This window comes from Phaseolus vulgaris, chromosome 8 (genome assembly GCF_000499845.2).
Source record: "Phaseolus vulgaris cultivar G19833 chromosome 8, P. vulgaris v2.0, whole genome shotgun sequence".
NCBI classification, from domain to species: domain Eukaryota; kingdom Viridiplantae; phylum Streptophyta; class Magnoliopsida; order Fabales; family Fabaceae; genus Phaseolus; species Phaseolus vulgaris.
The window spans coordinates 5,005,629-5,019,952 of NC_023752.2; the positions used below are offsets into that span (position 1 = coordinate 5,005,629).

The following is a 14,324-nucleotide window of genomic DNA, read 5'->3' on the forward strand; positions in this document are numbered from 1 at the left end:
TATGCTATAAATGTTTGGTTCTTGGAAAGCTTGGCTTACTCATGACTGCCACTAAAGCCTCCCAACTTGGATTCAACCATTAGTGCAGGTGAATCACCACTGCTTCTTAATATGTTGGCTAAGTTCCCATTATCAGAACCATCAGAACTTGTATGATGGTTGATATATTGCTGGAATAATATTACTTCTCAATTGGACATCTTCGAATCCTTCTTTGTTATAATTTTAAATTCTCAGATTACCACCACTTAGTAACATCAAGAATTAAGTAGCTGTTCGCTCATAATTTCAAGGACTAAATTTGAATTTTTAAAAACTATAAGGACTATGAAGGATAGGACTAATGTGACGCATTGCTCTTTAAATGAAGAAACAAATTTTCTATAAATAATTGTGTAATAAAAGAATATCAATTCAAAATTGTAAACCAACATGGCAACTGACAGGTAAATCTTTATTGTTCTGACATTTAATAAATACAGACGTCAGAATAAAATTTTGAAATTAGTAATCTCTCCTGCTACGGGCAAGATCACTCGCAATATCATTATCTTGTTCACACTGATCCAAGAATCTTTTATAAGCAGGTTTATGAACAACAACAAGACGTAGGTATTTCGCAGCTTCGGCCTTTTGTCCCGCATCAAAAAGAGTGCTACATACCCAACAAATCAAATCCAATGAGCAAGATGCAAATAGCAGTGTTAGAAGAGGAAATTTCATCACTAAAAAACTAAGGTAGTTAACCTAAATTGTACCTGGCAAGCAACAGTAACCCATCAAAATAATAGCCTTTGCTTGTAGGATCTTCTGGCTCCTCCATATTTGCTATTCTTTCAAAGTGTGCCCGTCCTTCGTCCCTCTTACCCTGAAGTACGGTAAATTGAAGAAAAATGAATATCACAGCGAATCCTATTGAAAATCTAGAAGCTTCTAAAAATTCTCAGGCTTATTGCCTGCCAATAGTTAGATATAGCCTGACAGTTAGTCGGCCAGGTCAACACCAAAACAACAATCAAATACCCCAATCGTTGTAGGGAGGAGAAATACCCAAATATCCCAATTCAAAAGCAATACGCGCCTCCAATTCCTCACAGGTAGTATTTAACCTGGTACACGCACAGTGTACGTGAAACATTGGATAAATTATTGATTTCTAGATCCTTCTTAATTGTTTTCCTACAACTTTTCTCAGTCTCTCGCTGCCTCTACCGACTTCAGGTATTTTCCACACAAGTCATTTTAACAACAGGTGCTACAACAATTATTTCCCTAGTGCATTCAATTCTTATCCTATCTCTTCTGGTATGTTCACTCTACAAAGCAGCATTCCCATCTCAGCTACAGAGTTTATCCTTTTGTTAGCTTTTTATCGCTCGACATTCAATTCCGCAAAATATCACTGTTCTTGTAGTTCCGCTCAAGTCAGACACCAACTATTTCTAAAACACAAACCAACTTACAGAATCTTTTCTTTAGGAGGAATTGAGGTACAATTTTCACTCAGGTAACAAGATAATCAGGATTGGGGTTGGGCATGCAAGACACGCACAAGATGTCTAAATATTCCTCTATCAAATGCATATCCAAACCGTTTTTCAACATATATCCAAAATCCTGTTCAAACAAAAGTTTGCTCGGAGAACAAATTGTAGTATGTGTTTAACCTGTCGTTCACAAGCAACTCCAGCCCACTGGGATGAAAGAATCAAAAGATCCAGTTCTTCCGCATCAGTTGGATATCCAGCAAAAGAAAGCTAATGAAAAATCAGAAAATAATTAGGGTTTGAAGGCACAAACTTAGTGAAATGAGACAAAAAAATTCTGGTAGCAATAAAAATGAAAAAAAAAAATCAATGCAAGACATAATAATTCAGAGGACAGGTATTTGACATAGTAGATAAAACCAGTATAACAAATGAAAAACAACATGGAAGCAACTATGAGTTTCATACTTTCCAAATTGCACGCTCGAAGTACTCAATAGCCTCCTCATTTACATGCTTCAGCAATAGAGTCCGTCCCATCAGAACTAAAGCTCGAACATATTCAGGGTCCTTATCAAGAGCTAGTCTGTACACGCAACTCAATGCAATCCGTTGTCAACCACAGATAAAACTTAAAAATATAAAGGGTCTACTGTCCAATTTTTCCTCCCTAACTCTGAAGAAACTAAAAATGAAAAAAAAAAAAAAAAACTTACTTTAGTAAGGGAATTGCACTTTCTTTATCATTACTGGAAAGAAATGAGACTGCAAGCTGTAAACAATCAAACCATAAAATAATCACATTCTAAATGCCAATCTGATTTTAATGATATATCACACGTCATATATTCTCATGTTCCTATTCACTCACAGCAGTCAGTTCTTTAGGGGACATCTCTTCTATAGGTATTCTACGCCACTTTTCAGTTGAACTCAGAGGACCTTTTTCTGGAGAAACAGCTTCCTTAATAGCTTCTGTTGGAATATTATCTTGTAACCTTGGTGAAGGAGCTGTTTTTGAAGCACCAATTTTCTCAGTGGCTACCTTTTGACTATTCTTGTCTCGTAACCCCAACATTGTAAGGACAGCAGGATGTCTCAGGGCTATTTGCTGCAAAGTTTATTGTTTGTTGGATCAACTTTATGAGTTAGTACAATAGTGGTTCAAACTAAAATAGACTAAAGATGCACAAGGTGTTTCTACTTACCTGAATGAGGGTAAATGAACTATTGGTAACCCAATAGAACTGGCTCCCCTGCGAGAGTATATTAGTGTAGAATGTTATTACAGCCTTCAATATGAGAAAGAATAAGTTTACCATAAAATATAGTTGGCACGGAAAATGAGACATGCAATAGGAATGCAGCAGTGAAGTGATACTTACTAATCTCTTAGATAATTATTACTAAAAATTATAACTGAAAGTTCTGGCTTATCTTTGACCAGGGAAATTAACCTACTAATGTGAGTTCAGAAACTGTGACCACAACATATACAAAAATAAATCATAGGTTTCATCAATTTTCAGCAATCACACCTCCAGTGTCTAAAGATATCTTCCATGTCATGTCATTTAGAAAGAAGATACATCAAGAGTGCAGTTTTATTCATAAAAATACAGTGACTTCTGTATTTTTCTTTTACTTTTATCAGAACTAAAGTCTACAACACACAACACTCAAGGATTAAAGTTACCTGAGGAATGCAAAAGCCCACAAAAGCTAAAGGCACTGTTAGAAAGTCCAAGTATCGCTTATAATACTGCAACAAAAGCATCCCACAGTTAACAATGGGTTTACTTTATTTCAATGCAGTTACTAGAATAAATTCCCTTATGTTGCAACATATAAACAATGTTCTTAAACGGTTAGTAAAATGAAATGAGCAGTTCATATAATATAACAGGAAATGTATAACAATAAATATCCCCACCAGTTTTTCTCAAGAACATGCAATACAATAGTAAGTCATTAGAAGTACAGAGAAGCTATACTCACTTTGGCTAATAAGTCAAAAATACTCCTTGTCTCTGCAACTACAGGTTTCCCAAAGGATATCTGATAAATCAATTAACACAAATTAGTACACATTCTATGCCTGACTCATCCTGGCCTCTTGCAAAACGAAAGAGAGAATTATGGTACAAAAAGTATACACCAAACAAGTGCCAAACAGAAAGCACGAAATCCATCCTACTATACATTAGTCTATGATCTGACTATGTCTTAGCACATGAAATATTTGGGACTGTCTAGTTTAAAAAATTGTTTCTGCTTTCATTTTTCTGTTTCATTTTAGTTACAAAATCACCACTTAGTTTTTATTTTGTTTCTTTCCAAAAAATTGTATAGAAAATAAGGTTTTTCTGTAATTAAAGTGAAAAGAGAAAACACTATCAAAAGCCAAACGACCTTAGTTATTAACCTACTATACTTTATGTTATGTTATTTTATTGTTAACACCATAAAGCCAGGCAATGTAGCTTGTTTAATCAATGATATAAAAAGTTAAAGTTTGATTCATTATTATAAGAAGATAACAGAGTCAGTACGCCAACGATCATTATCAGATTGTGACTCGATAAATCATTTGCCATTAACCAGTTGATTTGGATCCATCAACTTTGCCAGCCACTTTGGTTTTGGTAGGTCAACCTTTGTTATATCAACCGGCCCAAAATATCTAATTTAGACACTAAAATCAACTGCATCCAACCCTTACTAAGAGGGTTTCTGCCACAACAGAATGATACAATGTGATTCATCTATCTAATAAAACAAAATCTGTGTCTTGTTAAAAAGAATCACTCTACATTGGCACAAACATGGGGGTAAGACAACACAAGGTAACTAGAAACATGATTTTCAGGTTATATCCCTTATATATATGGATTCATACTCCATTACCTGAACATTCATGTAGTGCAAACCAGCAATCAGAGAAGGAAAGATGAACCCCGAATAACCATGAGAGAGTTCAGTTAAATTTTGGAACCATAAAGCACCACCCTGCAACATATTTAACAAGTTTAAATGTTCAGCAAGTATGACTTTCTGCGTGCAACAGGAACAACACTCAACACTTCTGTTGAAATTAGAAGATTTTAGGAACAGAGAGAGGATGAGTGAAATTAAATTGATATTAGGTTAAATATATTACAATTGATTTGTTCATAAAACCAAGAGTATGTCATCTTATTTATGTTAATCATAATCTGTTAGAGGTCTCACATTGAGTAGGATAAACTAATTGATGATGTAATTGAGCACTGAGGCTCTACCACTTAAATGGACTAGTCTTTTGAGTTAGACTCTTTTTTTTGTGCCTAAGTCCTAACATTTGGTGTTTTCATTGATAGTTGGATTACAGAAAGGGCTATCTAAAGGCTGAATTAAGGTGCAAATTAATACTAATAAATGAGCGAAGTCGGTCTCAAAGAGAAAAGAGCTACCACTAGGTCAGTATCGATAGAGTGAACTATCGGCCCTTAAAGGGAGTGACAATGTTATGAGTCCCACATTATGTAGGATAAGCTACTTGATGTGGTACTTAAGCCTTGGGGCTCCCACCTAATGGACTAGTCTGTGGGTTGGGCTCTACTCTTGTGCTCAAAGCCTAACATAATCCTAAGAAATGAGGGGAATAAATCATTAGGAAATATGGCAACAAATCCTAGAGAGAAAAAGGAAACGGAAAACTAATCTAAGAGGAATATCTAAGATAGGATAAAATAATTTCATACATTCTAACATTATGATATAGCTTCACTACAGCAATAAATTTTCCAAATGTTAAGTCCATAACTTAGATGACATCATTACAGCTAACTGTTATCATTCTAATCCTTTGTATCCAATTGAACCAGATCTTAATGTGAGATATATTCTCATAATGTAGTTCTATTCGTTCATGGAATGACGTCCATGGAAATTATGTTTAGAAAATATGAAGATACATAAAGCACAAACACAACGTCCAAACAGCCTTTTAATAAGTTGGTGCATTACACAATCAAAACCAGGGTGACCATTCAGTGACATCTTCCTTATGCTAATCATCCACAGGAAAAAGCACGGAACCTGTAGAAAAATAGAAGACCAAAAGTCAAAATTACAATGGAAAGTTTGTGAAGCATTGCTACGATCATGTTACTTTTTCCTTCCATATTTGGCTTATCCTGATTGCTGATTATAAACAAGTCAAATTAGTTTCCACCACTTTCTTTACAGAGGGAGACACTTATCTGAAATTCACTTAACACTAACAGAGGGAGACAAAAACTCAGTAGCAGTGTGCAGTTTATGCAATTATCTGGAGCAAAGGACAGTTAAAGATTGTCTCTTCAGTCTTCTTGATCATTGAATCCTTTAGACAATATTATGTGTCCATGCTGCTACCTTATCTATCAGTTTGTCCCTTCCCTGTTCTGTTAACAGGAATTGAATGAAATAAAAGGAAATATTTTCCTTATACACAAAAGTTAACTAACAGTTGCCAATGAGGGTTTGTCCAACAGACTGTAATTTTCCAGGCAGGTTCAGTATGGCCTGTCCTTGGAATGGGGCAGCTTCCCCTCCAATCAAGCTTTTTTTTACCACAAAATAAAAGCTAACAGTTAATTAATTCAGTTATGATATTAATTACTAAACATAATTCCTTTTAGATCAAATGAACCTCTTTGACAGGTTTCAGATTCCAGCAACTCGTGGATGCTCCCTCTGATATTTAGGAAGGTGAAAACAAGCTCAAATATAAAGAAAGAAGCATCAAAAGTCTTATTGAAAAGCTTGAACTCAGTTACTCACTAATTTTCTTCGGTTTAAGCTGTAAACCTATGTCATAAGGTAATGCCAAAGTCTTCAGGAATAGTAAGTAATAAATTCTAACAACACCATATACCTCCGTAACTTTCTCAAAATGGAAACAAAAACCAAAGCTCTGTCATAAGTCATGAAGAAATTTTTAATTTGTAATTGAACCCTAAAGATTTACTCAAAAAAATATTCTGCTCGGGAGGAGTGGCTGCTTTCTTTTCCTTCTCAGATTTTAGACATCCTTTAATTAGCTAGCATTACATTTTGACTGGCACAAAGTGAGGTTTTCCCACACAACTCATCACACAACATGTGAATTTCTTTCATCCGTATCACAAACAGCTTTCTTAGGTGGTTGCTTTTGGCTGTGATATTATTAGTAAAAGATAATTTGGGGAGAAGAAGGCAAACACATTTGCTGTAGGAGTCATAAGCAATGTTCCCCCATGAAGCTAGATATATCACCTGTACAATGAATGGTACCAGCGGCCACACATAAGAGGGGCATCCGATTGCTTTTCTCTTCTTCCGGAAGAATAGAAACTGACGAATATAACTCTTTCCTGAGAAAGGTGGCGGGAATGGAGGAGGCACTTTAAGAATTGAAAAATATTAATAACAATTTAAGTACATGAACTAGAAGTGGAGAAAAGGAAAAAAGATATCTTTTACACGTAAAATTATAAGGAAGTATCTACTCCCATTTTCCAATCACAAAAAAAAAAAAAACACTTTAAAGATAAAGAACAGTTAGATACACAACAAAATGAAATGATGCATAAACAAACAGGCTTACAAGAGCAAAAACACAATCCATATGCCCATTACACAACATTTGCACACAGTGGTAGCAAAAGGTAGGATAAAAAGTGATCCAGTGCAACAGAAATGAAGAAAAAAGACATTTCAATAACTATAATCAAAGCTAGATTAGAAAATAGTGTTACACGAGTGTAACTTGTATAAGATAACCAAGCAAACAAGCATCCAATGGGAACAGTCAAAACTAACAAAATACTAATAACCTAATTCTAATTTCTAAACAAACATTTGAAGCGCCCAACGGCTTTATTCAACAACAAAGATGAAAGAAGTGATAATGATCAGCTACAGCTGCATCATATCTTCCAAACAAGACACAGATGGATTAACCTAGCAGAACCAGTTTATTCATTTATTTTTTAAGTTTTTGCTTCCAATTAAAATTGAATAATTAGTAAAACTATCCAAATTAAACATACTACCAAAACACGCTATGAACTAATCCGAGTAAGGCATATGATACTCACATTTAGGAAAAAACTCGCCAATCGTTTTCAGCTTGTGTAGTGTTGAGACCAGAGGAAAAAGAATAGCAATTCTGAGAGCTAGAGTAGAAGAAAATATAGTTAACCACCTGAAATTCAACAACTGGATTAACACAAACGTTTCGGTTCAGAGTCCAAAACTGAACAGATAAACAAGTGTTAAGTAATGCATTAGCAACAAGAAAGAAGAGACCTAGAAGCTTACCAGGGAAATCCAGAAAGCTCGTGGAACGAGTCGAGCATCGAAATCAGCTCACGAACGGGGAAAACGGCGTCGTCTTGATCGCCGCCACTGGTATCGGCGATCGCTTTCAGAAGCTCGGAGTTAACCGGCGAGTCGACACCGAACGAGTTCGACTCCAATTCGCGGTCATCGGAAGAGCGAGTAGAGAAAGCGCGCGAGTGGAAAGCGTCGAGAAAGGCAAGGGTTGGAAAGGGAGATAAGGCGGGAGCGGGGAGTGGAGAAGGGAGCTGAGAGGATAGAAGGCGTGGCAGAGATAGGAGGGAGAGGGAGGATGATGAACGCGCTTGGCGGAGGCGAGAAAAGAGCACCGCCGCGGTGGCCATCGGCGGCTGAAGGGAGCACAGCGAGGACTATCGTGTAACCTGGTTGCTACAAAATTCAGTTCCGAGAAATCAAGGAAGCGATTATAATGTGTAAATTTTAGTTACATTGACTGAACACTCAACACACTCTCTAATTGAATTATCAATATTCTAAAATTGGACTAATTTAGCATATGTCATGAAGAGAACTATAATTCATTTTTATTTAAATAAATAATTTACTTTATATACTTATAATCGATTGATTATTCATTTATTTTATATATTTATTAGGTAATTGCACACCTAATTATGGTTTAAGTTTAAACTGATATGAGAGGTTTATACACCTCATTATAGTTTTAGGTCGGAACATACACACAAGACTTGTACACCTTATTATGGCTTTAGGTAGAGACAAGAACGTGAGGTTTATACACCTCATTACGACTTTAGGTTCGAGCATGCATATGAGGTTTGTACATCTCATTATGAATTTATGCTCGAACATGCATGCTAGACTTCCGCGTCTAGTTTTTTCAAGGAGTTTTAAACAACATAAACACACCATGCACATATAATAAGTTACCACTTGATTACAAAATACTTTACTCATTTTTTATTTAGATTCTTTGATTATGATAAGTCAATCACTTATTGGTTTACATAATTTACTTTATGATGTAAGTTTTTCAATTATTTCTACAAGTCATGTCTCGTTATTGAACAATGTGCATCTTGTGTTTATTTTTGCTTAAGCCATAAAATGAACTTCAAAAGAGAGGAACAAATTGTGTAAAACAAACAATAGTTAATTAAGAGTCAAGTAAGTGCACAATACCACAAATTATATTTAATAAAAAAAATAACAAAATAATAATAATTTTCTTCCACGATCACGTAGTTGACGATTACTTGAGTTTGTTCCACCATCGCTTGAAATCCCTCGTCAAAAGTTTTTTGCTAGTTCTGATTTTATCACATTCTCGATCTTATGCAACTTCTTATTTTCTTCTTCTCAATCCTTATTCTCAACGGTGTGGTTGACAATAAGAGACTCCTTGTTGAAACGTGTTTGTGCTTCGACTTTGACTAGATCATTATAAGTATTTTTTTCATGTGTCTTTATTTCTATCGTCTCGACTCTAAGGTGTCCTACTTCTTGCTCATTTTTCTTTTATGAAATGAGTAAATTTGTTTTTTTTTTCTAGATTTTTGGACTCCTTTAACTTTCACTTCACTCATGTAAACCAATGTGATTGTTTTACTAAAGAGAATTGTTTAAGTTTCTCCTTAAGTGAACAAAGGTAATTGCTTTACTGAAGACAAATTTTTAAGCCTCTACTTAAATAGAAAACTATAAAAACTTAATCTATAATTACAACTTCTAAAATTTTATCCATCAAACAAAACTCACTAAATAGTTTACCGAAATTCTAAAGAAAACCTACTAAGAAACTAATTATTAAAAAACCAAGCTTTCACTTCCTATCTCTTACAAACCTTTCAAGAAATTCTTAAAAAGACACAAGACCTCCTAAAACTTCTTCAAGACAAGCCAAATCTATCATATAACCTTCCTTATCTTAATTTGATACTTAAGCTCACGTAAACCTCGAAGATTTAAGTCACGAAACTAATTTACAAGTTTAAGATTTTATCTTTATCTTTATCTGTATTTGTTAGCTTTAGTAGATGGGATATTGCAATAAACCTCTATCCAATATTTTATAATTTCTTTAATATTTTCTCATTACACTTTTATATTTATCATTTTTAATCTTTTTACATTTTCTTATTCAAAATATGTAAAATTTAAAAAGCATTAAAATAGGCCAAATATGTTGTTAATTAACAATATAAACAAGGTATTATTATTTTTTAGTATTTATTTTATAAAATCTCAATTTGTCTCTTATTCTATTATAAAATATAACAGACAAAAAAGAACAAAGATGAAAAAAAAAATATAAGAAAAACAAATGATATAAAAATGAATATATATTTTATTATATTGAAATCAAAACGAATAGTCTAAATATATATAATAAATATATATAAGGTGTATACTCATTCTAAGTCTAATTAAAGAAAAAAATAATCAATTAATAAATACAAAATCATAACAGACAAAAATAAAATAAAGGTTATTCATCTTATAAACAAAAACAACTAAAAATTAGAGAAGACACAATTAATAATATCATTTTTCTATAATGTTTGTATTCATATCCTTCAATATTATTATGGGTGTCGGATAAAAGAAACATGTTGTATCATAACTATTCTCTATTCAAATATATACTTTATTTGATAAAAGATATTTAAATTATGATGGATTTAATTGTTTTTTTGTCTTAAAGAATAGAAATGCTTTAATTTTACTCTTTATTAATTTTGTTTCATTTTTAATTCTTCATATTATATTTTTTTTCCTATTGTTAGTGTGACTCATTGGTCCATAGGCTTCCAATTTAATTTAATTAAATAAATATACAAGATCATTGACCTTCCAAATTTCTTGCTTAGTCACCAAGCCTCTATCTCTCACGCACAAGTTTTTTAAATTTGTACATGATATTCTTTTTATCCATACACTGATTTCTATAATTGTTAGAAAAATATTATATGCATTTCTTATACATTAATTTTATTTTTTATTCCAATAAAATATTATAATATTTTCTATTTCTACACTCCTAAAATAATTACAACAAACCAAAAAATTAAATAAAAATTACTAGAAAAAAAAAATCCCTTTGTGTAGTTAGTTTAAAAAGCAGGCCGAAGACGGAAGTCACGCAAGTCTCTGATTTTTTAAAAGATACGATGCACATGACACGTACGAAAGACACGCGTTGAATTTAGAAAGCATGTGAAGAGAAAAACCGAAATTGTAGCAGGCGTTTTTTTAATTACCATTATTATTTATTATCATTAAATAATAATAACAATTGTTATATTTAATAATTTTTATTTAAAAAAATCACGTTATATATTAAGTATTTTTTTTATGTTGATAATTAAATAATATTTAAAATTGATGATGATATAATGTTATTATTAATAATAAAGTTGTATTTTGAAATTTGTGTTGTTGCAGAGAGGACGGAGACAGCACAGAGATTCTTGGATCGTTCTTCCTTCTCTTCTTTCTCTTGCTTCCTTGTTGCGACCATTTCTTTAATCACCATTTTTTCTCTCTCTCTCACACCGATAATTGTAGCCATCCACCACCGTTTATTTTTAATTATTACTTTCGAATGAATGAGAACAAAACCACCGCCATCGCTCTTATCTCTCACCATTGACTCAGCCGTCCTTAATCTATCCGACATCTACGATCTCTCCTCAATCCCTGATCACATCCTCCTCGACCTCTTCCTGGTACTTTTCTTCTTATCATCTCTCTCTCGCTTTCTCGCTTTTTCTCATGCCTCCTACTCCTACTTCCTAGTTAACCAAGGTTCCACTTTCGTGCCCTTTTTTCATTTTTTTCTTCATTGCCACCTCCCCTTTTGTTTTAATCAATGCCCCTTCTTTAGATCTTCCGTAAAAATTAAATCTTGCCTCGTTGTTGAATGAGGGAAGGAATGTTATTCAGCTGCATGCTCTTTGCTTCTGTTTTCTTGTCATTTTTCAAAAAACAAAACTTTTGATGTACTTCTTTAAGGAATGTTGTCCCATCAGAATTATAGTTTTGATTCGTGTAACGTATTTAGTTGGTTCATGCTGTTCTGTTTTGTGCGAATTATCAAAGTGGAATTTTAATTCTAATGTGGTTGATGGAAGGACTGGGTACTGGTTTTGTGCTTTTTTGAAAGTTCCGAGGACTTGTGTTAAGCAAATTATGAAACAAATATCGTTTATGACTGTTAGGGATTGGGATTGAATTGATGATTATGTTTTCTTGTATTTCTGTTTTGGGGGCGGTTATCCCTAGGGTAAGATTTTCCTTCACTTTCTGCTTTCTTGTAGGGTATCACGTTTGAAATTTCTTTTTCCCTGTTGCTGCAAATGTAGCTGGGTCAAACAACTGTTTCATAATCAGGATGGGAATCTGGAAATGTCAAATATTGTTGTGGATCTAGTTTCAGTCCTTTTGTTGTCTATATATATTATGGCCTTTGGATGAAACCTGAAGCTATTTTATTTCACTGTCATTCAGCATCCTTATTATTTGTGGTTTTTCATGGACAGAGAATATTAAGAGCTGGGAAACTGACTGAGAAAGTTCTGAGACTGTTCATAGCAACTGGTAAGGATGAAGTCATCTCCCTTGTTAAGGCACTCAATATCCAACATGATCTGACCCCTGTGCTTCCCACAAGTGAGTTAGTTTAAGATTTTATGCAATACGTACAGTAGCTATTGATGTAGTGACAAATGATTCTTTTCTGACATTTGAATATCTCTAAGTACAGGGTGTTCTGAGAGATTCTAAAGGTTAAATTATTCGCAGTTAAGGAGGTCAAACAAGACTTTTAGTTTGTGAGATAGTCTGTATTCTGTACCGTGCAAGATGTCTCAAGCAGTTATCAAAGATAATGAAGTGGACATTGTGATTGGTGCACTGCACCCTGACCTCACAGCTTTTATGAATGAATGGAGGCCAATTTTCTCCCGCTTTCACCTGATAATAGTAAAAGATCCTGATCTCAAAGAACAACTAAAAATTCCTGAAGGATTCAGTGTGGATGTGTATGAAAAGGCTGATATTGAGCGAGCGGTGGGTTCTTCCTCTTCTATTCGCTTCAGTGGCTACTCTTGTAGATATTTTGGCTTTCTAGTTTCACGGAAAAAGTATGTTGTCTGTATTGATGATGATTGTGTTCCTGCAAAAGATAATGCGGGGTTTTTGGTGGATGCTGTGGCTCAGCATGTTACGAACCTCCAGACTCCTGCCACCCCTTTCTTCTTCAATACACTATATGATCCATTCCGGAAGGGTGCAGATTTTGTTCGTGGCTACCCATTTAGCCTGCGAGAAGGGGTTACTTGTGCTCTCTCATGTGGGTTATGGCTCAATCTGGCCGACCTTGATGCTCCAACACAAGCTCTGAAGCCAGCGCAGAGGAATTTGCGATATGTAGATGCAGTTTTGACTGTTCCTGCTAGAGCCTTGGTGCCTGTGAGTGGAATCAATATTGCCTTTAACCGCGAAGCTATCGGTCCAGCAATAGGCCCAGCATTGAGGCTGTCTGGGGAAGGGAAATTCAGGTGGGAAACTGCGGAAGACATATGGTGTGGAATGTGTGTGAAAGTCATATGTGACCACCTTGGCCTTGGTGTGAAAAGTGGGTTACCCTATGTTTGGAGAACAGAAAGGGGTGATGCAGTTGAGAGCTTGAAGAAAGAGTGGGAAGGGGTGAAATTGATGGAGGATGTTGTTCCTTTCTTTCAGTCATTGAAGTTGCCACAGTCAGCAACTACAGCAGAGGATTGTGTGGTTGAGATGGCCAAAACAGTGAAGGAACAACTAGGGAAGGTTGATCCTATGTTTTCTCAGGCTGCTGAAGCCATGGTAGACTGGGTCACGCTCTGGAAGACAGTTGCATCTTCTTCAAGCTCCTGAACTTGAGGACCCTTGTAAGAGTGACGTTCCCTCGGTTGGGTGGCTTCTATATTTCTTTATTTTGTTTCACTAATTTATATATGTCTTCTTTTTTCCGGTTTGTTGTGAACTTAGCTTACATTTTACCTGACACAGATAGACTAAAGGCTGAATAAAATGATGATACTACTTATGGGCTTTGTGACAATTGAATAAATGCTTTGTCTTGCTTTATAAATAACTGCTCTTTGTGTTAATTTTCTAGTTTACTTGTTTCTGGTTTTCTGTTTTACTGATATGATGTTATATCAATTGGTTTACTGATTTCTTTCTTTTGCTTCCTATCATATACATAGGAAGTCTTTGTTTTGTTCATGCAACTTTGAATGATAATCAGAAAGTTTATCACCTCCTTTATCCTTTCACACGTGTGATAATCACATACAGAGTGTTATCAACTCTCTTGTGGCAGTCTTGATCAAAATCAAGATCATCAAATCATGAGTTACAATATTCAATACTTTGAACAGAACTCCTGCTATTTTCTTTGTTTCTATATAACCTCTCTTACAAGAGAGAATACATGCTTAGATGTTCACAAACAAATGCAATCAC

At 34.5% G+C, this 14,324-nt stretch overlaps 3 protein-coding genes across 3 annotated transcripts; 2 read left to right on the top strand and 1 right to left on the bottom strand.

Moving 5' to 3' along the window:
- Positions 1-359: 359 nt before the first annotated feature.
- Positions 360-8,287, bottom strand: LOC137825675 (ALBINO3-like protein 2, chloroplastic). The gene is made up of 14 exons (XM_068631407.1): positions 7,815-8,287; positions 7,592-7,698; positions 6,768-6,895; positions 5,496-5,567; positions 4,395-4,496; positions 3,486-3,545; positions 3,184-3,249; positions 2,696-2,743; positions 2,359-2,598; positions 2,204-2,259; positions 1,956-2,073; positions 1,668-1,757; positions 759-868; positions 360-655 (listed from the first exon to the last, which is right to left on the bottom strand). Exons 1-14 carry the CDS (start codon positions 8,174-8,176, stop codon positions 505-507), a joined length of 1,710 nt encoding a protein of 569 aa, XP_068487508.1. The 5' UTR covers positions 8,177-8,287; the 3' UTR covers positions 360-504.
- A 3,038-nt stretch (positions 8,288-11,325) lies between these two features.
- LOC137826823 (uncharacterized) lies at positions 11,326-13,950 on the top strand. Its single transcript, XM_068632963.1, has 3 exons — positions 11,326-11,542; positions 12,356-12,485; positions 12,580-13,950. The coding sequence occupies exons 1-3, from the start codon at positions 11,423-11,425 to the stop codon at positions 12,597-12,599; spliced, it is 270 nt and encodes an 89-aa protein (XP_068489064.1). The 5' UTR covers positions 11,326-11,422; the 3' UTR covers positions 12,600-13,950.
- Positions 12,678-13,950, top strand: LOC137826822 (probable UDP-arabinopyranose mutase 5). Its single transcript, XM_068632962.1, has one exon. The coding sequence runs from the start codon at positions 12,678-12,680 to the stop codon at positions 13,728-13,730; it is 1,053 nt and encodes a 350-aa protein (XP_068489063.1). The 3' UTR covers positions 13,731-13,950.
- Positions 13,951-14,324: the final 374 nt, after the last annotated feature.